The sequence below is a fragment of the Eumetopias jubatus genome, unplaced genomic scaffold (genome assembly GCF_037043125.1).
Source record: "Eumetopias jubatus isolate StellerSeaLion01/CBP00866 unplaced genomic scaffold, mEumJub1_p1.0 scaffold_11, whole genome shotgun sequence".
NCBI classification, from domain to species: Eukaryota; Metazoa; Chordata; class Mammalia; order Carnivora; family Otariidae; genus Eumetopias; species Eumetopias jubatus.
The window spans coordinates 109324707-109349691 of NW_028274817.1; the positions used below are offsets into that span (position 1 = coordinate 109324707).

Below are 24985 nucleotides of genomic sequence, written 5' to 3' on the forward strand. Positions count from 1 at the left end.
ACTCTTCTTTCAACTTTCACTGCTGAAAATTGAAAATGAATCGTAGAGAGAAAGTCAGAGTACGTCCTGGGTCTCTGGTACACTGTGTCTACTGCAGTATCTCCCTCACCCCTAACCCCCAACAAAACGGATGTAAGCTTGTTTTCCTGTTCTTTTTCTTTGGAAAGGTAGAATATAAAAATAAATTATCTAACACATCCATGGCTTCTTAGTCAAAAATTCAGATTTAACTCATTGGCCACAGGGGAATAATGATTTCAGATAATGTTATGAGTTACTTGTTAATGGCTAAATTTCTAACCATGTCACTCCCCAGACAAAAATGGCGCCACCCTTCTCCTTTTCAGGCCAATTAAAAAAGCCTGCCACTAAGTACTCCCAATAACTTCTGGACCCCTCTACCCTGATTTTACAAAAAGGTGTAAGAGCAGTGACAAGCAAAAGCAAGGTCTGTATTTTGAACTGAAAATATGAAGCTTGACTCCACTCTCACTTAGCTCCTATATCCAAAACAAAGACTTCTCATGAGTGCCGAAACCCATAAATGTACTCCTAGAAGTAACCCTAATAAAAGTGAGACCAATAAAACTCAGAGGCATTTCGATGTTGGCCAATTCATTATCACGGAGTTAACACATTTTAGAACAGAGTGGGAACCCGCTGAATTCAGGTTGGTGCAGATAGGTCTGCACCAGTCGAAGGAATGCTGAAAACCTCTGCAAGCAGGGAAAGGTGGAAAGTCCAGAAAAGTGTGTGGGTGTGGACATGCTTTTAAGGACAGGGAAGAGGGAAATATGGCTGAGGATATGTACACTGAACTTAGGTGGGGTAAACAAATCTAGATGCTCTGACAGATTTCAACCACGTGGGCAAGTTGTACACTGTTACGTTCATTTACTGGCAGTTCCCTGCTTTCTACCCTACCAGAGATTAACCAACCTTCTGGTTAACCTTACATCAGCCCTGGAGCTTTCCTATGGGCTGATGAAATTTAGCATGCTGAGCTAGTAAGTCCTTCACATCCTACGTCTTGCCAAAATGAATGCATGCTTCTACAAATGAACGCTGTCAACTAGAGAAATCTGTATTCTGGTCACTTCCATCAGTGATGGCATGACCTTGATAAAGTCCCTCTAGGTCTCTCTGTGTTTGCTGTTATGAGTAAGGGACAGGCCTCCTACTTTTTGGAGCCTGATAAGGATCCACCCAGACAGGACAGGAGCAAACTGGTGAGAATTACTTGTTGGGCATCCATGATTAACTCCTATTCTTAATTCCCAGGACCCAAACAAGACTCTACCCATTCCAACAAATGTCAAATCTGGTACATCTATCAAGGCTCTTTTCACATCTGTTACCATGGACAAATACCGCTGCACTGTTCAAAAGAAAGGTTCCACATCTGCACGGTACACTGTGATAGTCACTAGCCATTAGCTACTGACAGGAGGTTAGTGAGACTGAGGAATGGAACTATCTTTATTTACTGAAGTTTAAATAGCCATAGTCAGGAGAGGGGAAACTTAACTGTCTTTTGTATCATTTGAAAAGAACCAACCGGTGGCTGCTCAAAGTAGGTGGCCTCTCAATTCTTAGTATCTTGCAAAGTCACCTTACTTGAAAGCTTTGAAGCAAATTTTGTCACCTCATCTTGTCATAAATCTTAGAAGTGAATTCCACTTTGGAGCCCAGAGCTCTGAGCAGAGACAGCAACCTTTTCACGTTACTGGACCAGGTTGGGGAGTTCTCTCACTCTCTTTTGACGGAGGCAGAAGCCCCCCCCCCCCCACCGGCTCTCTGCTTTATACAGTTCCAGCTCCTGAGATTCACTCCATTACCTCCTTTCTACCTTTGCTTCACTTTACACAACATGCGCGCGTTTGTGTGTGTGTGTGTTCATACATTTTGTCTTGTTTGGATGTGAGGCATCTATTAGCTCAGTCTACCCATGTTGCCAGAAGCAGACACTGCTCGGGGACAACACCACCATTCCAATTTTACCAGTTAAACAAATATAAAAGGACATTTGGGAGTGGACTTACCGCTTCACCCGCACAGCACTGTCCTGACTCAATTCTTTCATTCTTTCTTCTACTTTGTTCAAAAGCTACAATTAAAAGAAAAGAAGTCAATGGGCCTATAGAATAAGCTGAGTGCAACAGCTAAGTTTCCAGGAGGCTGAGGCTGTGGTGACAGAGCTGTGTGATATTCCTGACCTCCCCCATCCCTTCAGCAGCCTCTAGGCCTGGCCCAGTTCCACACACCCACACCAACCAGGCCTCATGGTGCTACCTTCAGTGCGAGTCACCAGCAAGATAATGGGAAAGGGGAGAGCACATGGATAATGCAGATATAACATCCTGCTCAAAAGTTTACATTTCATCATGGAAAGTAAAACTGTTTTTAAGCAGTCAAGGGAATGAGGACAAGCCAAGTTCCTAACAACAATTGAGGAACCACTATTTTTCTTCTAAAAGCACTTATCTGGAGGGAGGAAATTTAAAGTTAACTGGGAGATCAGCAATTATGTAAAACAATTTTGTCATTAAAAATATGAGATTTGATGATCCTCAAATACTTGTAATTACAAATAAGGAAAACAATAATTAAATAAAAGTAATAAAAGTGAAAAACCAACACTGTCAACTTCTTGGCCTTGCGAATCACCATCATAACTCTGAAGATCCAACAACACCAATCCATGTGGGTAAATTCTCAAACTGGCAAAGCTACAAAGGAAAGCGTAATTTTAAGGTTAGGAATTGTATCATGGCATTCAAAAGAAGAAAAGACACCAACCCACCCAACTAAAAGCAAAGACCATTGCTCTTTTTTTCCTAAGTTACATGGTTAACCCTTTAGCTTTCTTATGAGAACCTCTTCTTGGGGGTGGGAAGCCACCCATCAATTTAGGGAAGATTTAGACAGTCACCAGATGCTAACGTTTTCAGATAACGGGTTCTTGGGGCCAGAAAGTGATTCAGTAGCAAGTTCTGTGAACCGTTTTTTGTTTTTTGTTTTTTGTTTTTAAGTAAACTCCACCCCAACTCACAATCCTGAAATCAAGAGTCGCATACTCTACCGACTGAGCCAGCCGGGTGCCCCTGTGAACCTGATTTTTAGGAAGGTTCCCTGGCACGTGATTCGGCCAAGTTTAGTGACCACGGCCCTCAAACGAAGGGAGGGTAGGAAGGACAAACTGGGTCCTCCCAATTAACCTTCAGAGTTCAAAACAGAGCCGTGGTTTTCTGACTGCAAGCGGGTGGTGGTTAAAGTGATTTAGTTCAGGGTTGGCACACTCCAGCCCACAGACTGCAAACCACCAGATCCAGCCTGCAGGACTTTTTTTTGTAGAGCCTGCAGACTAAGAATAGTTTTTACATTTTTAAGGAGTTGTTTAAAAAAAAGGAGAGAGAGAATGTGACAGAGACTCTATGTGGCTCCTTACAGAACAAGCTTTCTGACCCCTAATTTAAGGGATCTGTGCATTTGTCTTAAAATATGAGAGTGTATCACATGTAATAAAAAGTCAATTATGTGGAGAAATTTCTGTTTTGATCATACGTGTATCTATCTGTACTGTATAGACACAGATGACTACGAGGTTATGATATAAAACTACTTCTTGGGGCGCCTGGGTGGCTCAGTCGTTAAAAGTGTCTGCCTTTGGCTCAGGTCATGATCCCAGGGTCCTGGGATCGAGCCCCGCATCGGGCTCCATGCTCCACAGGAAGCCTGCTTCTCCCTCTCCCACTCCCCCTGCTTGTGTTCCTGCCCTTGCTCTCTAAGTAAATAAATAGAATCTTTAAAAAAAATAAATAAATAGGGCGCCTGGGTGGCTCAGTCATTGAGCGGCTCCCTTGGGCTCAGGTCATGATCCCGGGGTCCTGGGACCGAGCCCCACATCGGGCTCCCTGCTCCACGGGAAGCCTGCTTCTCCCTCTCCCACTCCCCCTGCTTGTGTTCCTGCTCTCACTGTCTCTGTCTCATAAATAAATAAAATCTTTAAAATAAATAAATAAATAAAACTACTTCTTACTATAAGTCGTGGTTAAAGAAACATTTGAAAAATACTAAATCAGAAGAATTCCGTTCAGAGAATATAGGCAATGTGCTTGGCTTAAAAACTAACTACTACTAGTTAATTTCACCTTCAGCCTTTAAATGGCCCCCAAATCAAGTTCAGGTCCAGGAAACCACAAATCATTTACACCTGAATGCGCCTATCATTCTTTCCCCCTCCACCACCCGCAACACAAAGGACAGGGGCTGGAGAAGGGAAAGGGTAGAAAAACATCACCCCTAACCAGCTGGGTGGTTCTAGTGCAGTCCTCTGCCAATGGAACTGCAGGAACACAGGAGCACAGACAGTGCTGGAAGTTAGTACAAAAAGCTCAAGGGATTAAAACCGGGCTGAGGACCAGGACCTCAGCATCACAAAGTGGCTATTAACCAGAAGTCAGGCCAGAAGCTGGGTATGGTCCCCCTGAGCTGGTGCCTGGTCGCCCAGGCATGGGTGGGAGCAGTGAGGTTTCAGGACAGGCACCATGGGGATGGGTCCCAGTGGAGCAAGCGAGAGAAGAGGGAGACCAATGTTGAAAATACGTTTTTAAACTAAGCACGTCAATTTTCATTTTTTCTTTCTGAAGCAATTTCTAAACAGCTCTTGTCATTCAAAATTCCCTTCTGGGAAGAATTCTAGGCCCCCCAGACATCTGGAAATGGTGTGTATGGTAGAAGATTCAAGAAGTGAGGCAGAGAAGTGCCTGGATGCAAAGGCAGTTAGGAGATTCTAAGAGAATCGAGGCTTCAAAGAGCCTACGGGGTGGCAAGGTGACAGGGTTCAATTTGCTGTGGTCCCCAAAGGCTGGACCACATCCAGGACAGCAAGACACCATGGTGGGGAAGGTGGAGAAAAGAGGCCAGGACAGAGAGAGGCTGAACCCAAGCCTGCAGGAGCTGGAAGGATCAAGGACAGCTGCAAACCTCTACTTGCAGGAAACGTGCTATTAACTGGGCCAGGGCACGGAGGAGGGAAGGTAGGAGAGTTCGGTGGTGGTGTTGAATTAGGATCACCCTTGAGAAGAAATGATTTTAGGTACATCTGAGGTATCTGCTCAACACATATGTGGAGATTTGCTACATAGTTAGAAATACAAATCTGGGCTTGGGGAGAGAGGAGCTGGGAAGTCCTTGAGAGGCATCAAGAGAGGGAAGACCAGTAATCCCCATGGTGTGGAGCATGTTGACTTATGAAGAGAGTAACAGAAGGGAGCACTCAGAAGTCAAAGTTTCCTGATCTCCCAGCATTGCCTTCTGGGGCCTCTGAGGTCGTGGGGGTGGTTATTTTTCCTTTTAATAGAGAAACAAGGGAGAGAATGTGGGATATTAATGAAACCATGTGGAATTCTAGTACTTTGTACCATTGGGGGAAATGGAATTAAAGCCACTGAAATTACCCAGGAGTTCACATTTTAAAATTAATAGTGCAAATGATGAAGACTCTTACCAGTTTTGCATACTAAACCAGTCTAGATAGAATACAAACCTAGACTTAGGAAAGCACAAAGAGCTCAACACACTGGTGTCTTCTGTTCTCGGTCAGTTCTTAATTTAGGTTTCCTTCCCTATTCCCAGAACATATTGGCTCTCATCTACATATTGATTAGGTAAAGTCTGGATAGTCTATAAAGGTCTTAAGGAAAAAAAAAAAAAACCCAACTTGAAATCTTGGATCCCCTCAGCTTCCTGTCAACCTCCCTGCAGACATCCTCATTCCGCATCTGATGATGGGTCTGCATTATAAAGATTTTATTTATTTATTTGAGAGAGAGAGAGAGAGAGAGAGAGAAACAGCATGAGAGGGGAGAAGGTCAGAGGGAGAAGCAGGCTCCCTGCCGAGGCGGGAGCCCGATGTGGGACTCGATCCCAGGACTCCAGGATCATGACCTGAGCCGAAGGCAGTCGCTTAACCAACTGAGCCACCCAGGCGCCTGATGGGTCTGCATTAATTGCTAATAACTTATAACAGTGCTACTCGCAGTGGGGTCAGCCGACCAGCAGCATCGGTGTCCCCTGGGAGCTTGCTGAAAATGCGATTTCCGGTGCTACCCCAGAGCGGCTACATCTGAAACTGTTGAAGCGGGGCCCAGGAATCTGCTTTAACCACGTCTGAATCGTGGCCTGCAGTTCACACTGCTTCTGCTGCCCAGGGGGGGTTCTGGGTCCTGGCCACACAGCAGAATCACCTGGTGGGGGGGGGGGGACTTTGGAAAAATACTGATGCCACTGGCCTCAATCTCTGGGAGAGTGACTGCGGTAATGGCGTCTTGTGAAAGCACTCCCGGGCGATTCTACTTTGCAGCTAGGACTGTGAAGCACTGAATTCTAGCCCCCCTAACAAGATGTCACAGGAGTAAATAAAAAAATACCTGGATGCTAGCCCTCCCCGCTTTGTCATCCGCCCCCAACCCCCACCAGCTGAAGCGCTCAGATCCGAAGGCCACCTCACCTGCCGTTTTTGTTGATGTAGGTCGCTAGATAACCGTGGTCTTGCCAGTTGTGCACTGACTCCGTCATCCCTTGCTCCTGGAAAATGGACCGGAGGCCTTTTAGAATGGTCTCGCCATCAGCTGGAGAACAAGGAAGAGAAGGCAAGGTGGTCAGGATGAAACACATTCCAAAGGAAAGCCAGCAAGGCGCGGTTTGACGACTGGACTTTGTAAGAAAACCTGAACGAAGATTTGCCGGCGTCACGCCCATTGTCAGGAACTATAAAGGTTCTCAACCCCATGAGGAGAGGCTACACGGATTACTGGGTAACACAAGACAGACACAAGACCACCAACCCCAAAGTCACTGCGCCAAGGATGCAGACAGGTGTTCCAGCCAACCGGAGATGACACAACACAGTGTTTAGCCTAACCAGAAATCAAAGAGATGCAAATAAATGAGCTTCCATTTTAGGGTATATAAATTAATGAGGCTATACAGTGCTAGAAAGGGGATGTCCACCCACTCCTGATGGGTATCATAAAGGACTTCAAAACTTTTGGCTTTATGTTCCAGGTGTCTCACAATAAGCATGGGTTGCTATTATAACAGGGAAAAAGAAATTAAATGGGGCCACTCAGTAACATATTTCTATTTTGTAGAGACTGAACAATTCCTTATGGAACAACCCAATACGTACTGTGACCCTATCCTTGGCCAGGGGCCCATCTTCCCCTCTCCTTCCCCACCCACTTCCCAAGTGTTATCCCCAGGTAGGACTTCGGTCAAGGTTATAGAAATTGCATTAATCTCTGCAGGTTCACTTGATGCCAGAATCTTCAGGAACATCCAACATTATGACGCCTAAGAGAAAAGGCAAAATGCAATTTGTTCTCCTCTAGTTCGATCTGCTAAGCACTCATTGCCTGAGAAGGGTAAGGTAAAGCACCGAGATGAGACAAAAGGAATTACTCTGTACTGTCCCACGAGCCCTCCATGGGCTGGTGCTTTTTCCACATGACAGAAAACACGGTGTAGGCTGCAAAGCGTCAAAACGGACAGTGTGTACGAAGAGTATGTCTGTGACCTAAACGAAGGCAAAGGAAAAAAAACAAAAAGATTCACAGCTGACTGCAGTGTGGTTTCACCAGAAAAATCACACTAGAATTCCTTCCATAAACTAAGGTAGTGCCAACACTTGGACTAGACGTTAAGCATTTTTTTCACCCTACTTAGAATCTATCTCCAGGGCACCTGGGTGTCTCAGTTGGTTGGGTGACTGCCTTCGGCTCAGGTCATGATCCTGGAGTCCCGGGATCGAGTCCCACATCGGGCTCCCTGCTCAGCGGGGAGTCTGCTTCTCCCTCTGACCCTACCCCCTCTCATGCTCTCTCTCTCTCTCATTCTCTCAAATAAATAAATAAACAAAATCTTAAAAAAAAAAAATCTATCTCCAGCCATGTCTGGAACTATGTTCCCAAGACCTTCCAGAGCACAGTTAAGAATGAAGACCACAAACTGGGTTCAGAGGCCAAATTGCACAGCAAATTTGTCTTATTCGAGTAGGCACAGACTTTTCAAAAAATTTAAAGTCAGGGTGCCTGGGTGGCTCAGTCGGTTAAGCGGCTGCCTTCAGCTCAGGTCATGATCCCAGGGTTCTGGGATCGAGTCCCACGTCAGGCTCCCTGCTCAGTGGAGAGCCTGCTTCTCCCTCTCCCTCTGCCTGCCTCTCTGCCTACTTGTGCTCTCTGTCTCTCTGTCAAACAAATAAATAAAATCTTTAAAAAAAAATTTAAAGTCAGTTGCCACTTAAAAACCAGATTTCAGGGCACCTGGCTGGCTCAGTCGGTTAAGCATCTGGCCTTTGGCTCAGGTCATGGTCCCAGAGTCCCGGGATCAGACTGAGCCCTGCATCAGGTTCCCTGCTCAGCAAGGAATCGGCTTCTCCCTTTCCCTCTGTCCCTCTCCGTGCTCGTTCTCTCTCTCTCTCTCTCTCTCTCAAATAAATAAAATCTTAAAAAAAAAAAATTGCACCTACCCCAATGTAGTGGGTGGAATGGTGGCCCCCAAAAACATACGTCCACATCCTAACCCCCAGAACCTGGGAGGGTGACCTGATTTGGAAAAAGGTCTTTACAGATGTAATTATAGGTCTAGAGATGAGATCATCCTGGATTATGCAGGTGGGACCTAAATCCAAGGACAGGTGCCCTCATGACAGACAGAAGAGGAAAGAAGGGGATAAAGAGCAGGTGATCCTGACAACAGGAGCTGCCCGTAGCTGGAAGAGGCAAGCAAGGGCTGTCCCCTAGAGCCTTTAGAAGGTCCACGGCCCCGCCAACAACAGTTTTGAACTTCTGGCCTCCAGAACTGGGAGAATGTGTCCGTTGTTTTAACAAACCGCCCGATCTGTAGCACTTTGTTAGGGCAGCTCTGGCAGACGGATACACCCCCCAAAACAGGTATTTTCAACTTCACTTAACAAACGATGGCAAATAGCGTAGCACAAATGGCCGTGAGGGCATCCACTTGCTAATCCTTTGAGTCCCTGAACACAGACAAACTCACGGACAGCATTTAAAAACAGAACTGCGTGAGTGTACGGGCCCCAAGCCCCCAAACAGGAGCAGGTGGGCACAAGTGTGTCCACCAGCAACCATGTGAGAGGAAATCAGAAAGCAAAGGGACTTCACACTTCTCATAAAAATACCAGCTGAGGTTCACCCACAAGGAAGGCGTCTCCTCCTCTGAGAGAGCAGCACCCAGGAGGGAGCAGGGACCTGGGCAGAGCCAGAGAATGTGAGCATGGCCAAGCCCGATGAGAGCCAGCTGAACTGAGGCTGAATCCAGGAAAAAGCCCCTCATCAGGGAAAGACTCCTGGAGCAGAAAGCACACCACACACCCATCGCAACACAAGCATCAAGCAACAGGGGTGGTGACCTCATGTCTCACTAGTCTCGCTCATTCCCAGCAAAACTGTGCCTTTGGGAAACTCGTTTGGAAGGAAATAGCTGGCTTCACTATTCTGAAACTGGAAATTAAAAGGGGGAAGCCTGAATTATATCCTCTGAATGATATTCGGTTCTAAGACTGAAATCCATCCTCTAAAAAAAATTCCGATTTCAAACTTCATCAAAAGAAGGGACCTCGTTCAGTCTGTTTGTCACTGAAGCCTGGTGGGGTCAAGCTACCGCGGAAGTGACTGAGCTGTAGGACGGGAAGGACAATGTGCCCAGCACGGCCCCGAGGCCTGCATAGCCCAGCACTACTTGCCCTGAACAGGAGAGCTACTATGTCATTATTCAATCTCTCCTTGGCTAGAATACATGTTTTCTGTTTTGAAAGTGTATAAAACAAATCATCACTCCTGGTAAATGGCCTCAAGACTGGGTTCTGTTGGCACATTACAAAACAGAACACAAATCCCCTATAGGCTGGTGAAGGGAACGATCCAGACAGGGCCACCCTGCGCGTCACTGGCCAGGCTGCGCAGGATATGAGGACCTCGGCCCCAGGGCTGAGCCGGGGCAAACTCTCTCTTGGGCCAGGGAAAGGGGTGTCTTTGTCTAAAACTCCTAAAACCCTTGACTGCCGGCCAAATGCAGCACGACAACCGCCCCCTTTTTCTAGCTGGCACCATCAGTGGAAAGGCCCTACAACCAGGTTTCAAACTGAACAAAAAACATATTACGAAAGAAACCCAATGGAGTGTTACTGATGTCTATACTATGGGCTTGCCCCTCAGTTCAGAAGAAATCTGCCAGGTCTGAATGTTATTTCTGGCTGTCACCACCACCTGGTCCCTTGTGGGCACTGAATGTGCCGGCCCTGCAGGGGATCCACGGACCGTGCGCCTTTCTGCACTTTCCCCTCCTGTCTTCTCGTCCTCCACAATGCTCCCAGCCCTTGGAGATGATTCCAGGAAGGGGCTCTAGAGCTGAAACTGCCCAGCAACTCTTTTCCAGAACCAAGGTTTGAAAATGAAAACAAAGCCAAAGACGTGAGCTCCACTAGGTTCAACGATGAGGCTCACTTGGTCATCTTGATCTCAGGGGCTCAATAAATGTTTTGTGGGTAAATGAAAATTTATTTCAGTTGCCTAAATTAATCATCCATATTGCTGTTATCTTTGCAGAGTTTCTAGAATATCTAAACCAGTGGTTTTCAATCCCAGCAGTGCATTATAATTACCTGGGGAGTTTTTAAAAGTGGTACGTCACATCCTAGACCAATTAAATAAAAATCTACGGGTGAGAACCAGGCATCGGTATTTTTCAGGGCTCCCTGGGAAATTCCAATACACAGCCATGGTTGAGAACCACCGAGCTAAACCACTAGATACAAGAAGAACAAGAAAACCCCACTATTTCCAAACTAATTAGTCGAGTCACCAAAAAGGTTATAGAAAATGTTGAAAAAGGTCTGAAAAAAGCCTGAACTCCTTACTAACAGGCAGCCTAGGACATGCCCCAGAAAATGCTTTGCAGTTATCCAATTTCAACCTTCATGCCTGTCTGGTAAGAAACATGTAATATGACCAAGCAAAATGTACTTGGCTGTTATCGGGGTTCCTCAACTGGGGTTGACAACATATGGTGTGAAGGACAGTCTTGTTCCTCACAGGACTTTGGCAATCCCAGCCATACACATTACATGTGGGTAGTCCCCCACTTTGTTTGAAGAGAGAAAAAAAAAAAAAAAGACCCCACACTCCCACTGCCCAGGGACAGAAGTGGGGCAGGCAATACAGTCCCTTGAGAACTACTAGATGCTCCATAGGAGTGAAAATAAGCCTGGGGTCAGAGCATGCCCAAATGTGGGAACACAAGACTGCAATGTCATTAAGTGGCTACAAAATCAGAAAATTGGAAAGCAAATTCAAATGCTAAAAGAGATATAATCACACGGCTTTCAAGTACGCATGGTAATCCAAACTAGGCTAACAAAATGTTTGGCAGAAGTTCTTAGAAAACTCTGGCCAGGCAAGAATGATGTGCAACTCGTAGATGACTCAGCCCTCCAAAGTGCGCAGCAACACAGTGACCTGTCCCAGGGCAAAATGTGTCCTTTGTCCACTAGACAACTCAATGTCATTTCCAGACCACTGCCCACTTTGTGTTTATTCAACAATAACTTAGAAAGAATCAACTTGGAGGTCTAGTCCAAATTAAATACACCACTACCAAAAGAAAGGAAGAGAAGATAAAAAGTGGGGTGGGGAGGAGGGGCAGGGCATGAAGGCCCAAGTTTCATCTCCCTGCCTCATTTTCTCCCAGAGACCATTTTTAGAGGCTGCTCTTGGAGCACTCTGACTCTGACGGTCAGCTCCATCCAGATGGCTGAATCCCAAATCCTTATACCCAAATGGAAACTGCTCCCTGCCTAAATGCTCAACACACTGTCCCAGTCAAGTCTGAAATCGGGCTTGGACTGCTCTATTCCCTCCCCTAGATGTTAATACCCTTGCCACTTAAAAAATCCCCCAGGATGCTCCCCTTGAAGCTTCTTGCACAAATCGCCTACCGCAGCTTCTCTGTTCCTCCAAACTCACTGGCCAGGCACCCCCCCCAACAGGCATCATACCCTCAACCCTCAAGGTGGGGCCACCACTTTGCAGGGTTCCTGTAGGGATCCTGGCACCAGTGTTCCTTCCCTCCATCGCTCGTGGCCTGCGGCTGCCCTGTAATCGGCGCTCCACAAGGTGGGCAGCCCCAAGTGGACGTTCAGTTGAGCAACTGCACTCACCCAGGCTGACCAGCCCAAGAAGTTGAGGGATTTGTGCTGAGTAAACACCTAAGACACCCGGCACCCTGGCAAAAAGGGGGGAAAACATCCTTCAGTTAGACCCATTCCCACTTTCTTCCATTTTAAGTAACGGCTAAGATCCTGTAACCTCCTCAACAAGCTGAATTCCAGTAGCAGCTGCCCTGAGGAAACAAGCAATTCTCTTACTTCCAGAAAACACCTGCGGACCTCAACGTGCATCCTCAAGTCCTTTCAACTTCGAACACTTGAGCAAAGAACTCTCGGGACAGGGTGTGTGGCAGCCGCCCCTCGCGCAGGACCTTCAGCCTGGCCAGCCTCGGGCCAGAGCCGCCCTGGCCTCCTCCGCAAAGTCAGGGGGCTGCACCGGGCGAGTTGCTCCCATGCTAGAGCAGCATCTGGCTCGTGAAACTAGGAGACGAAGTGCTATCCTTGCCAAGCGTATCTTTAATTACGAGCACTGGAAATTCCACACCTCCCCATCAGGCCCGTGTGCTTCCTAGTTCTCCCCTGCGATGGCTCAAGCTAGTCCGTCGCCAAGGGGTTGATGATCGCCGTCATGGCACCGTACCCAAGTGGTGGGGCCCAACGCCTGGCCTCCTCCCACCTCGCCCCTCCTCCACAGAGCCTGGCATCTCCGGAGCCCGGGGCCCTTAACTCTCCTCCATCCTCTGACCCCGCCGGCTGCCTCCCCCTCCCGCTTCCACTTTCCATCCAGGTCAGGGGCCACCCCCACGCCCCCCTCCCTCCTTGTTTCTGAGAGCGGGACTCCCCTAAAGGGGGGACAGTGAGTGGCAGCACATACACCAGCAGCTCACAGCAAGGGGAAGCATCAAGGCGGGCATCCTTTCCCCCAACCCTGAGACACCCTGGTGTCAGAGAAGTGAAGAGCCAGGTTTGGGTTGTGCACACACAGACCAGCTTTCGGGTTACCTTGATAGGCTCTTAGGCTTCCTCTAAACCTAAAGAAGAAAGGAAAACTGGACTCCAACACAGTTTGAAGCCATTCAAGTACCTGCTTTAAGCATCCACTCAGATGTCCTAATCTTGACAGTGGTGGTGCTTACATGACTGTATGCATGGGTCGAAACTCAGAACTGTACACAAAATTTCCTTGATGTAAATTATATCAAGTTTTTAAAAATCTATTCCAGGGGCGCCTGGGTGGCTCAGTCGTGAGGCGTCTGCCTTCGGCTCAGGTCATGATCCCAGGGTTCTGGGATCGAGCCCCACATCGGGCTCCACATCGGGCTCCCTGCTCCGCGGGAAGCCTGCTTCTCCCTCTCCCACTCCCCCTGCTTGTGTTCCCTCTCTCAACTGTCTCTCTCTCTGTCAAATAAATAAATAAAATCTTTAAAAAAAAAATCAGTGTTGATAGGCAGCAAGCCCAGATTACCGAAATCAAGTGATATACAGAGAAAGCCTTCATATTTCACAAAGAGCTTAGCACTGAAAATTATTTAAAAACTTGTTTTATTTTTAAATGTTAACAAAGGGTCTGTGTATCAGGAGACATCTCAGACATTCAGAAGCCTAATAAACTCCCAGAGATTAAAGTGAAAGTCAAGCAGGTGGTTGCCTGGGCTATCTTACTTCGACAGCTTCGTCTTCAATTCCCGTGTCCAGTTCTTTTTACAACAGCTGCAAGATGATTAATCTCATCGCACAACACCCAAGACAACGGCAACGTTCAGAACAGCAGGTTTCATATTAATCAAAAAGTGGAAACCCAAATTGTCCGTGAAACTCTAACTGGATAAGCAAGCTGTGGTCTATCCATACCACGGACTATTTATTCAGCCATAAAAGGAATGCAGTACTGATATATGCTGCGACATGGATCGCATAATGCTAAATGAAAGAAGCCAGTCACAAAGGGTCACATGTTGTAGGATTCCATATGTATGACAGAGCCAGAAAAGGCAAATCCCTAGACATAAAAAGCAAATTAGTATATGCCAGGGACTGGGAGCAACTGGAGATTAGGAGGAATGGGGATGATGGCTAAGGGGTAGAGGTTTCTTTCCGGGGTGATGAAAATGTTCTAAAATTGTGGTGATGGTCGCCCAACTCTGAATGTACTGAAAGTTATTTAAGTGTATACTTTAAATGGGGGAACGGTGTGGCACAGAAGTCATCTCAATAAATCTGTCCCCAAGAACCCAAACATACAAGCTGCACTTTTAGATTCTCAGCTACTGTGAGGCAATCAAGGCAACAGAGAGTTCCAGAAGTGGGTTGCTCCCCTTTCAACCAAGCATAAGCCAGGCCCGAGGCATCAGATTAAAGGGGCTGGGAGGGGCTGTCTCCTCTACCCTCCCCCACCCCACAGACGTGTCACAGAAAAAGGAGTATCCAAGCAGCTGCTGTGTGCAGGCACTGTCCCGGGCACTGGATGGATGCACACCTGCAACCAGGCTCAGCCTCAGTTCAGTCACAGTGGCAATGTACAGCGTAGCCACTACAGTTAGTAACTGTGTAGCATATATTTGAAAGTTGCCAGGAGATTGGATCTTAAAAGTTCTCATCACAAGGAAAAAAACTATTTATGTGTGGCACAGATCTTAACTAGCCTTCCTGTGGTGATCATTTCACAAGATATACAAATACCAAATCATTATGTTGTACACCTAAATCTAATGCTTTATGTCCATTATATATTTCAACAAAAAAAATTCTTTTAAATTTTCTGAATTTTAAAAATCATAGCAGTGAGATGGGGCCACAAAACATAGAGAGGGACAAATGACAATTTGGTGGGCTTGTTTTCAGAGCACAGCTCCTCTTCTCTTTTGAGAGAGAGCGCGCGCGAGCGCAGGTGTGCGTGACAGGGAGAAGAGGGGCAGAGGGAGACAAGAGAATCCCAGGCAGACTCCCCGCCAGGCACAGAGCCAGATACAGGGCTCGATCTCGCGACCCTGAGAAATCAGACCCAAGCTGAAAGAGAGTCAGACGCTTAACCAACCGAGCCACGCAGGCACCCCCCCAGAGCAGTTTCTGATGTTCACACAGAAGAACCACCAAACCAGGAAAAATTAGCTACAGAAAGAAAAAGACATACTGACATTGGATTGACAGCCATACAACACAACACAGACATAACACCCAAGCTCTTTTCATGCAAGTGGGCATTAAAGAAAACCACATGGGACTGTTTACAGTACCAGCCACAGGGACTATTTCTTAAAACTCACATTACAGTACCCTAGGCATACTGTAAATGTGTTGCTAATTATTTCATTGCCCTGCCTTCCCTTTCCCACTGCAAGAGAACAGTTAGAAAGGCATTTCCCATCACCCCCAACACCTACTGAAAAGGGGGAAGAGCCTCACTCTACTCTAACATAACCACCTAGGTCTCTCCATGAGCCAATCTCCTTATGACATTAAAGAAGGGCTCATAAAAAGAGAATTTATGAGGGCGCCTGGGTGGCTCAGTTGGTTAAGCGACTGCCTTCGTCTCAGGTCATGATCCTGGAGTCCCGGGATCGAGTCCCGCATCGGGCTCCCTGCTCAGCGGGGAGTCTGCTTCTCCCTGACCCTCTTCCCTCTCGTGCTCTCTCTCTCTCATTCTCTCTCAAATAAATAAATATAATCTTTAAAAAAAAAAAAGAATTTATGAGACACAATCTTAACCCCTCTTTAGTCTGGAACCCAACCAGTAACGCAATATTGTACCCTCTTCTTCCTGGGAAACCCGTCACCCCGACAAGACTACGGGAGTCTTCAAAGCAGCCACAACCCACAAGCCTCAGTCAGCACAGAGAGGGAGGCACCTCCATGGAGTGCTCATGTCGCTCAAACTATCCAGTCCTCACATTCTGACCTAGTCCACACGGGAGGCTAACCAAGAATTATAAAGAAAGGCACAGAAAGGGGAGATCATGCAAGAAGCCTGGCTTTCGCTTGGGGAGAAGATAAACTGTGGCCCTGAGAAGCCGGACGTCTGGCCACCTGAACTCTCCCAGAAGGCATCTTCTGAGCAACATAAGGTGTGCCTAGACTCCACGGGTTCAAGATCCATGTTTCCAGAAGAGGAAGTAGTAAACTCGGGCTAGAGCTGTGGAAGAGAGCAGAAGACCACCAAGGCAGAGGACACTGTAGAGACCAGGACCACAAAAAGCCCTCTCTGGGCACTGTACTCAACCCAATAGGAAGAAGCCCAAGAAATGAGGTGAAACCAGACCCAGCAGCTGCAAAAAAGGGATGAGCAAGGTGGTGAGAGGGAACTGGTAGGGTATGAGGTGAGAGGAAAGGAGAAGACCTAAGGCACCTGGACCAGGAAAACTAATCAGCCCTTACACCTTTAGTTCACAACTGCCCTCCACTGTCCACTGTGAGGAGTGAAAACCATCCCAGCTGCCGACTGCCACCTCCCCTTCATCTCACAAAGCAGCAGGATAAAACCAGGTTACAGGCTGGCCCAAGGTCAGACGGCAATGGCTTCCTTCAGCTCCATGCAGAAGAAAACCAGGTTTCTTTCCCAAAGTAGAAACTGTGGGATCGCCACTTTTACTGTCCAGGAGCACTTAACCAGTATCACGAACATCCAGCTCTCTTCCCACTGCCTTTAGGTGGGCAGAATACCCTACGGGTTCAGATCTATTAACCATTTGTGTTTCTGCAAATAATTCTAGGGTTGGTGCCCAAGCTTCTCTGCCAGGCTGCAAATCAACAATGAAATAGTATTTCCAGAGATAAAGCAGTTTGGACTTTGTGTCGTCAAAAGTCACATTTTTATCAAGCCATCCCTGAGGTGACCCCCTGCACTTTCTCTTCTTCCAGCTTTGGCCAAGGCAGACTCAGCGAAGTCAACATTCAGGACTGCGCCCTTCAGAATGAACCTCCAAGGAGATTACTCAGCGCCCAGGAAGTACTGGAAAAGTTAAGTGCCACAGAGATGAAAGTCAAAGGACACAAGTCAAAACTCCCTGTACAGAGGGAGGAATGTATACTATGATGGATTCCAGATGAGAAAAAGGCCATGTGGGGACCTGGGAATCTGTACTTGAATATTTTTCCAGATGGCTCTAAAGCAAGCCACTGGACTTAAGACAGTCTGAAGGCATGGGTGGACAAACTTGTTCCTTAGAGGGCCACACAGTAAAGATTTCAGGATTTGGCAGGCCAAATCAGGGCTCTGTCAACTACCAGAAGGCCATACAAAGGAGGCCAGAAGAACAGGATGTGGCCCAAGGGCCCAAGTTTGTTGACCCCCCCGTCTAAGGTCTTTTCCAGCTCTAAATTCCTCACCAACAGGCATAGGGACGCTCAGCTGTAATTCTACAACCTGAATTTCCAGAAGTGACATTCTTAGCATTTGGGACTAGAATAATCTGAGAAATACTTCCTCCATTCAAGTTAGCAATTTATTAAATGCGGGGGGACAAAATAACATCTAATAACCCATATAACCAGGACCCCAGTAGACACCAAAAGGATAATAAAGGAATTCTACAAACAACTCTACACATAAATTTAGCGACTTAAAATGGGCCAATTCCTCAAAAAACACAAACTACCACAACTCACCAATAGGAAGTAATCTGAAGAGCCCTATTAACTACCAAAGAAATAGAATCCATAATTTAAAAACTCCCCAAAGAGAAATCTTGAGGGCCAGATGGGTTTCACTGGAGAGTTCTACCAAACATTTAAAAAAGAGTAACACACTTCTATACAATATCTCTTGCAGAAAACAGAAAAGGAATGCCTAATTCATTTTATGAAACCATTGTCCTAACACCAAAACCAGAAAAAGTCCACAAAGAGAAACCTACAGACCAGTATCCCTCGTGAATATATAAACACAAAAGTCCTCTGCAAATCCTTAACAAATAAGAATTCAGCAATAGGGGCACCTGGGTGGCTCAGTCGGTTAAGCCTCTGCCTTGGGTTAAGCCTCTTGCTCTCGGCTCAGGTCAGGATCCCCGTGTCCTGGCATGGAGCCCCGCCTCAGACTCCCTGCTCTGCACCCTGCTCAGCGGGGGGTCTACTTCTCCCTCTCCCTCGGCTATTTCCCTGCTTGTGCTCTCTCTCCGTCAAATAAATAAAGTCTTAAAAAAAAAAATTCTGCTTTCACTTAAAGAGCTCCTTTAAATAAAGACCAACCTTCAAATTGCATGCCAATGCATTATTTTCTGCCTCTTCTTTTGCCAGCAGAACTTTCCTTATCTTTCAGTAAGTTAAATTCACCCCTCTTTATAACTGAGCATCTTTATCCACTGGCACAATCTCAAAGTACTCAGCCCTAAGTACTGCAATTAGTGCTAAGTGTTTTATGTATCATTTGACACTCTTCCAAACATTTTATTGGACATCCCACCCAACAACACAGTGTGTGGGATTTGGGGATCATTAGCACCTTCATGCAGAGGGAGAAAGTAAGGCGCATGTGAAACTACCCGGAGGGTCATCTAGAAGACGCTACCGGTTCTTAGCAGCTCCTTTTGGGTTTGCTGCTTAGCACATAAACGCATCTGATCCCAAATATACTCACTAGCTCAGTGGCTCCCTCAGGAACACAGATGACAGTATCAGTTTAATGAAATCCAGGCCCACCACAACTTAGGGCCCCAGAGTTGTTTTTCCTGGGGTCTGGATAAGTGCCTAGTCATAAGGGTTTCAAAGAGCATTCGTGCAATGGTTTACATACTTGCTTTAAAGATTCATTTGAGGAGGCTTCCTGACTCTTCAAAAGAACTGGGCCTGGAAGCAAAGTCCCATGAAATGGTGGCCGGCACGGCCCGGGTTACAACCGCTGGAGGCAAGCGCCTGCCGTGTGCGGGACTCCAGAAACTCAACTCACTCACAGCTCTCCTGAACACGCTTTTCAACAGATGCCCAACCGCAGCCCAGGCACTTCCGAACCGATCCTTACCTGCCAAGGAGTAGTACAACCAGGCCGGTCTCAATTCACATTACAAAGCCCGTCATTCCAAATTGTACCGGGTACCACGCCTGACACCAGCAGCTCTAACTTTCCCAAGCTCGGAGACTGAGGAGCCCCTGCACCTCGGTTGTCTCCCAACAAAGTAACAAAGGCCTGAGCGGCCATTCAGATACAGCCCATTTCATGACACAATTAAGATGCAAAGAAGATTTCGAAAGTGGTTTAACTCCTCCACTGCAAAACCTTCCATTATGTGTAGACGATTTCCTCACGCTCTAAATATCAGTTAGTATCTTAAGTATTTTTTCAGTTTCCAATCTGAGAAGTTAAGACCATTCTATTTTTATTTGCTTCTCTCCTTGTTAGGCTGAAGACCTTTATGTATACCTCTATTGCCGCAACTGGTTATGTTTTTCTCTCCTACATTACCTAATCACAAGCTTTTGTTTTTTAGGGTATACCGGTTTCTATTCAGAAGAACTTCTGGCTTGCTGTCTGTTAAAAATACTAAATTGTTGCCACACATAAGATAGAAACATACGTTTTCTATCTTTTTAATTTTAGCCAACTTAAAAGCACCTTCCCCCGTCCCAAACACACACACACACACACACACACACACACGGCAAAGTGTCTACTAGGTGGTTATGCAGGTGGAAAATGCTATCCTGAAGAAACGTCACATGCAGGGCTTCAGATTACTTGAAAATGCACCTCTCTCATTAGCTGGGGTAGAGATTGTTCTTAATGCCTGGATGAGGGAGTCAATTTCTTAAACAGCTGTTACCCCTTCCACAGCACTTAAAATAACGACAGAGAATGACCAAATAACTAGATGAGGCTTCTTGAGATAAAGCACAAACTCATTTTACCATACGCTACCTCCACAGGTTTAAAGAAATGGGCGTAACTTTGGGACTACACTCTTAAAAAGATTATGGTTTATACAATTTTTTAATGGCAAGCTCACAAAACTAATTCCCAGCAATGTGCAATTACTCAGCCTGGAGTCAAATACAGCTTGATTCGTGCAATTAAGAATCTTTTGCAGAGTTGGAGGAAAGAGAGTTAAAAAAAAAAAAAAAGCAAAAGAGCATGCCAAATGAAGGGAGATTCCATTGAGACCTCCCCCAAACAGCCCATAAAACATTTGCAAACAGCATTTAAGTACGCGAGAATACCTAAAAGGACGAAAAATGCCTGCCCCAGAGCTGTTAAATTCTGAGTCTGGGTGCCTCCCAGCTACTCGGAAGCACAGGGAGTGAGACTCAGATGTGCGCAGGGGTAGGGACAGCTGGGCAGAAATGGCCCCAGGAAGGGCTGACAAGGTGATGAGGACACACACGAGGCTTTTTAAATGAGAAAAGGGACAGGAGGAATCTGTTGGGAGTTTGTGGTGACTGAGCCCTTCCCCAAAATGGAGACATTGGGATACTGTGGCCAAGAGGTGCAGCCAGGAAAAGGTGAGCAAGGAATCTGAGCGCGTAGCAGGCACAATCCGCAGGACTTAAGGCCTGGCTGCCTGGTGCTTGGGGTAGGGGCACGCCCCAAGTTCCTGATACAAGGGCTTTTTGTTTTTAATGAGGATCCTACCATACTGATTCTCGTACTTAATTAGCATCAGAATTACTGGGAGGAAGCTGGTTAAAAATGCAAATTCCAGAAACTCCCCCAGCCCAGACCGTGATTCAGTCAATCTAGAAAAGGACCCAAGCATGCATTTCCCCCTTCCCAGGCATCCGCCCCCTTAAGGCTACATTGTTAAAGCGGGTATGTGGGGGCGGGGGTGTTATATCACACTGGTAGATAAAGTGTTACGACAAGGGACGATAATGCTAAGACAAAGGGGAAAGCTTTTTCTCCTCTTGAACAACAAAACACTAGATGCGATCAAAACTGGATTTTTTTAGGTTCTGTGCTTATAGCTACGAATCGCACAAAGACGCTATGCTTCTACCAGAAAGCAGCTCAACAAATAACACGGAAAACAGTGGGAGCTCTGAGGATGCGAGCAAGGCTCAGGAAATCAGGGAGGGAGGGTGACCAGAAGCCAGTGCTGCCAAGCCCTCCGCTCCTAACAGACCCCAGGGCAAACCTAGGAGGAAGGTAAGGCCCACCCTCCCTCTATGACTGTTGATTTATGCATAATGGAGACTTCCAAAAAGAACCTGGGAAATTTCGCTGATGATCTGTCATCTGCATTAGGGCATCGGCTTAGCTAGAACTTACACCGGGGATTCTCTGCCCCCAGCACTATTGACATTTTGGGCTGTCAATGCTGTGGGGGGCCTGTCCTGTGCAATGGAGGGTGTTGAGCAAGCACCCCTGACCTACGAAATGCTAGTAGCATCTCCCCACTCGTGATAACCAAAAATGTCCCCAGATACTGCCAAATATCCCCAGGAAGGGGGAGGAAGGGAGACAGGGTCGTTGAGAATCACTGCCTTAAACTAAGAGGCTTCGCAGTTGTGGAATTAACAAAGGCCTTGGAATCAAATAGACAAAGCTTTGAATCCCAGCTACCCCATTTATAAGGTGAAAAGCTTCAATGGGCCTATTTATTCATCTTTAAAATGGGGATAACAGGACCTACCACAGGGTTGTTGTGAGGATTACGTAAAATAACGTGTAATGCGCTTAGGGCAATGCCTAGCCCAGGAGGTAACTAATAAATACCGGCTTTTATGCTTTCAAAGAGATGTCTGTCTTGAAGAGGAACCAGGGACATTTGCTTACAGCTCTGGCCTTGAGTGGAAACCTACTCGGCCTAAAAGAAACAATATACAGAAATGGCACTCTCCCTTCCCTGTCCAGGGGGTCTGAACCAGGGGTCCAGGGACTTCCCAGGGGCCAGTGGATACAATTCAAGGGGGTCTGTGAACTCAGATGGGAAAAAAAAAAAATACACATCCTTGTTTTCACTAACTGAAATTTAGCATTTTCTTCAGTTATGCTTGTAAAACCACACATCAACTATGGTGGCTATCGTCACCAATAAAAATCTCAGAGCTTTTTCTTACAACGCAGCTGAAATACGATTTTCTCAGCTCTACTTCAAAATTATGGACGTTATTAGGCCTGATGCTAGTAATGTTATTTAATGTGCTACTGAAGAAGCACGTATTACTATGCTACATATTTAGGACTTTTTATTTTGAAAATTGTGTTTTAAAGTAACTGTGTTACTTTGTGCATTTAAAATTCTTACTCTGAGGGGCACCTGGGTGGCTCAGTTGGTTAAGCGTCCGACTCGATTTCGGCTCGATTTCGGCTCAAGTCATGACCTCAGGGTTGTGAGATGGAGCCCGCTTACCGCTCACATGCTGGGCTTGAAGCCTGCTTAAAATTCTCTCCCCCTCTTACCCTCCCCACTCCACTCAAAAAAAAAGTAAAATTCTTACTCTAAGGCTCCACAGTCTTCCTTGATAAGGGTCAAAGGCACAAAATTAGAACCCCTATCCTAAACCTTTCTGGTTAAGCTCAATTCCTAAGCAGCCTTCTGTTAATTTATTAAACAAGATCTTTGTTAGAAAACTACTTTCTGGGGGTGCCTCAGTGGTTGGGCGTCTGCCTTCGGCTGAGGTCATGATCTCAGGGTCCTGGGACCAAGCCCCGCATCGAGCCCCACATCGGGCTCCCTGCTCAGTGGGAAGCCTGCTTCTCCCTCTCCTGCTCCGCCTGCTTGTGTTCCCCTCTGGCTGTCTCTCTCTCTGTCAAATAAATAAAAATCTTAAAAAAAAGAAAACTACTTTCTGAATTGGAGTAACATAAGTCACTTTGTTTCCCTACATCAACTATAGATCAGCGGTCCAGAACCCAAACGTAACACCATCAGGCAGGTTTCCTCAATCAGGACCCGTAAATGTGTGTCTCATTTTCCCCCTAGGGTACTTGAACTAGTTTTCCATCTTGACCATAACATCAATCAGGTGCACTTTAACCAGCACTTATCAAACATCTATGAGGTACCAGAACTGTGTCCAGGATACAGACTCTGGAGGCCAGCCTTCGCAGATACTCCCAGCCGAGGGGAAGAAATGAGACAGGGAGAGGAGGACTGCTCGAGCTTTGGAGGGCTGACTAGCAAGGCTTGTTTGCTCTAACAGGGCAAGCAGAGGCTGGGAGTACCACACCACACTGCCCTCTGGATACCCAGCCCGCTTGCTGCCTAGTGTATATGACTAGGAACAAATCGTGTGTCCTCCACCAGCCCAGAGATGCTCAAACCATACAAACATGGGACATGTTTATTCTTGTTAGCCTCAGCTGAGAATCACAAAATGTTTTCTGGGTTCAGGAGTCCTCAGAATCCAATACTTCACTTGCAAGATGACCAAAGACGAGGTTTTGTTTTTTAGCAAAAATTAAAATTTCCTGAATTATGTCATCAGCCACAACACTAGACAGGCACCACCAGGCCCAACCTATAATTGCCCTTAGTGGCCCAGTGGCTGCTGGGTACTAGCTGGCTTGCACTGGTAACTAAGCTATATGGAATCACAACATAATGACATAACTAAGTGGTTCAAGTTTAATTCCATTAAAATCACATCATGGAACTGGAGCATTAGGATTACTGACAAATGGGAAAAAGAACATGAATCCAGGCTCCACAGGCATTTGACTCACCCCTGAGTCACATCCAGTACTCACCATGCCAAGACTAATGCCTTTTGACTCATTATTATCAATTAAAATAAATGTTTTTGGAGACCTCACACACAGGTGGTAGATTTCTCACCAAGTGCCCCTAACTGAAAATTCGAAGAACTTACAAGATCCCAGTCTAGCCAGATTCCCTTATTTTCTAAGTGTAGACACCTACTGACAGCAAGGGTAACATGTCTTCCCCAAATTAAGTAATGGTGGAACACAGTAAGAATCAGAGTGCTCTGGGCCCCTGGGTGGCTCAGTCGATTAAGCGTCTGCCTTCGGCTCAGGTCGTGATCCCAGGGTCCTGGGATGGAGCCCCATCTGGGGTTCCCCGCTCAGTGGGGAGCCTCCCTCTTCCTCTACCCCAAATCTTTTAAAAAAAAATACTAAAATAAATAATAATAAAAAAAAATCTTACTCCCAAAACACTTTTGTAGGGACTCAAGAACTAACAAAGATGAATATATACACATCCCCCTCCTTAGTATTATTTCTTCCTAGAATGTTCTTCAGCTCAAAATTTTCTCATCTTTAAGGTTAACGGACTGAAAGGGGTGCCTGGGTGGCTCAGTCGGTTAAGCATCTGCCTTCAGCTCAGATCGTGATCCCGGGGTCTTGGGATCCAGTCCCCCATTGGGCACCCCGCTCAGCGGGGAGTCTGCTTCTCCCTCTACCACTCCTTTCTGCTTGCGATCTCTCTCAAATAAATAAAATCATTAAAAAAGTTTTTAAAAAAAGATTAACAGGCTGAGAATTAAGGATAATTGACTGGGAATGTTTGTTTTTTTTTTATTTTCTCCTTGCCCAACTAAATTATTTAGATACCACTTCCACACCTTGCCAGCTTAGAATCTGCCAGCTTCTCCTGCTCCCCTCTAAACTGTGTGTCTATGGTTCTCTCCCTCTCTGGCCAATGTCAGCCCCAAGTGTTAAAGTTCACTTGCTTGGGGCACCTGGCTGGCTCAGTCTGGAGCATGTGACTCTTGATCTCCCCGACGTGAGTTCAAGCCCTGCGCTGAGCACAGAGATTACTTAATTAAAAAAAAAAAAAAATAGGGGCGCCTGGGTGGCTCAGTTGCTTAAGCGTCTGCCTTCGGTTCAGACCATGATCCTGGGGTTCTGGGACACAGCCCCGCGCCAGGCTCCTTGCTCAGCAGGGAGCCCCCTTCTCTCCCTCTGCGCCT

At 46.5% G+C, this 24985-nt stretch overlaps 1 protein-coding gene across 1 annotated transcript in view; it reads right to left on the reverse strand.

The window, feature by feature from the left end:
- The window catches only part of SMS (spermine synthase), a 45710-nt gene that overhangs the window by 18452 nt on the left and 2273 nt on the right, over window positions 1-24985 (reverse strand). The window contains exons 2-4 of the mRNA XM_088028850.1: window positions 6512-6632; window positions 2639-2729; window positions 2043-2107 (exon numbers count right to left, since the gene is read on the reverse strand). Of these exons, the coding sequence (XP_087884976.1) occupies window positions 2043-2107; window positions 2639-2729; window positions 6512-6632 (277 nt within the window). The remainder of the gene's footprint in view (window positions 1-2042; window positions 2108-2638; window positions 2730-6511; window positions 6633-24985) is intronic.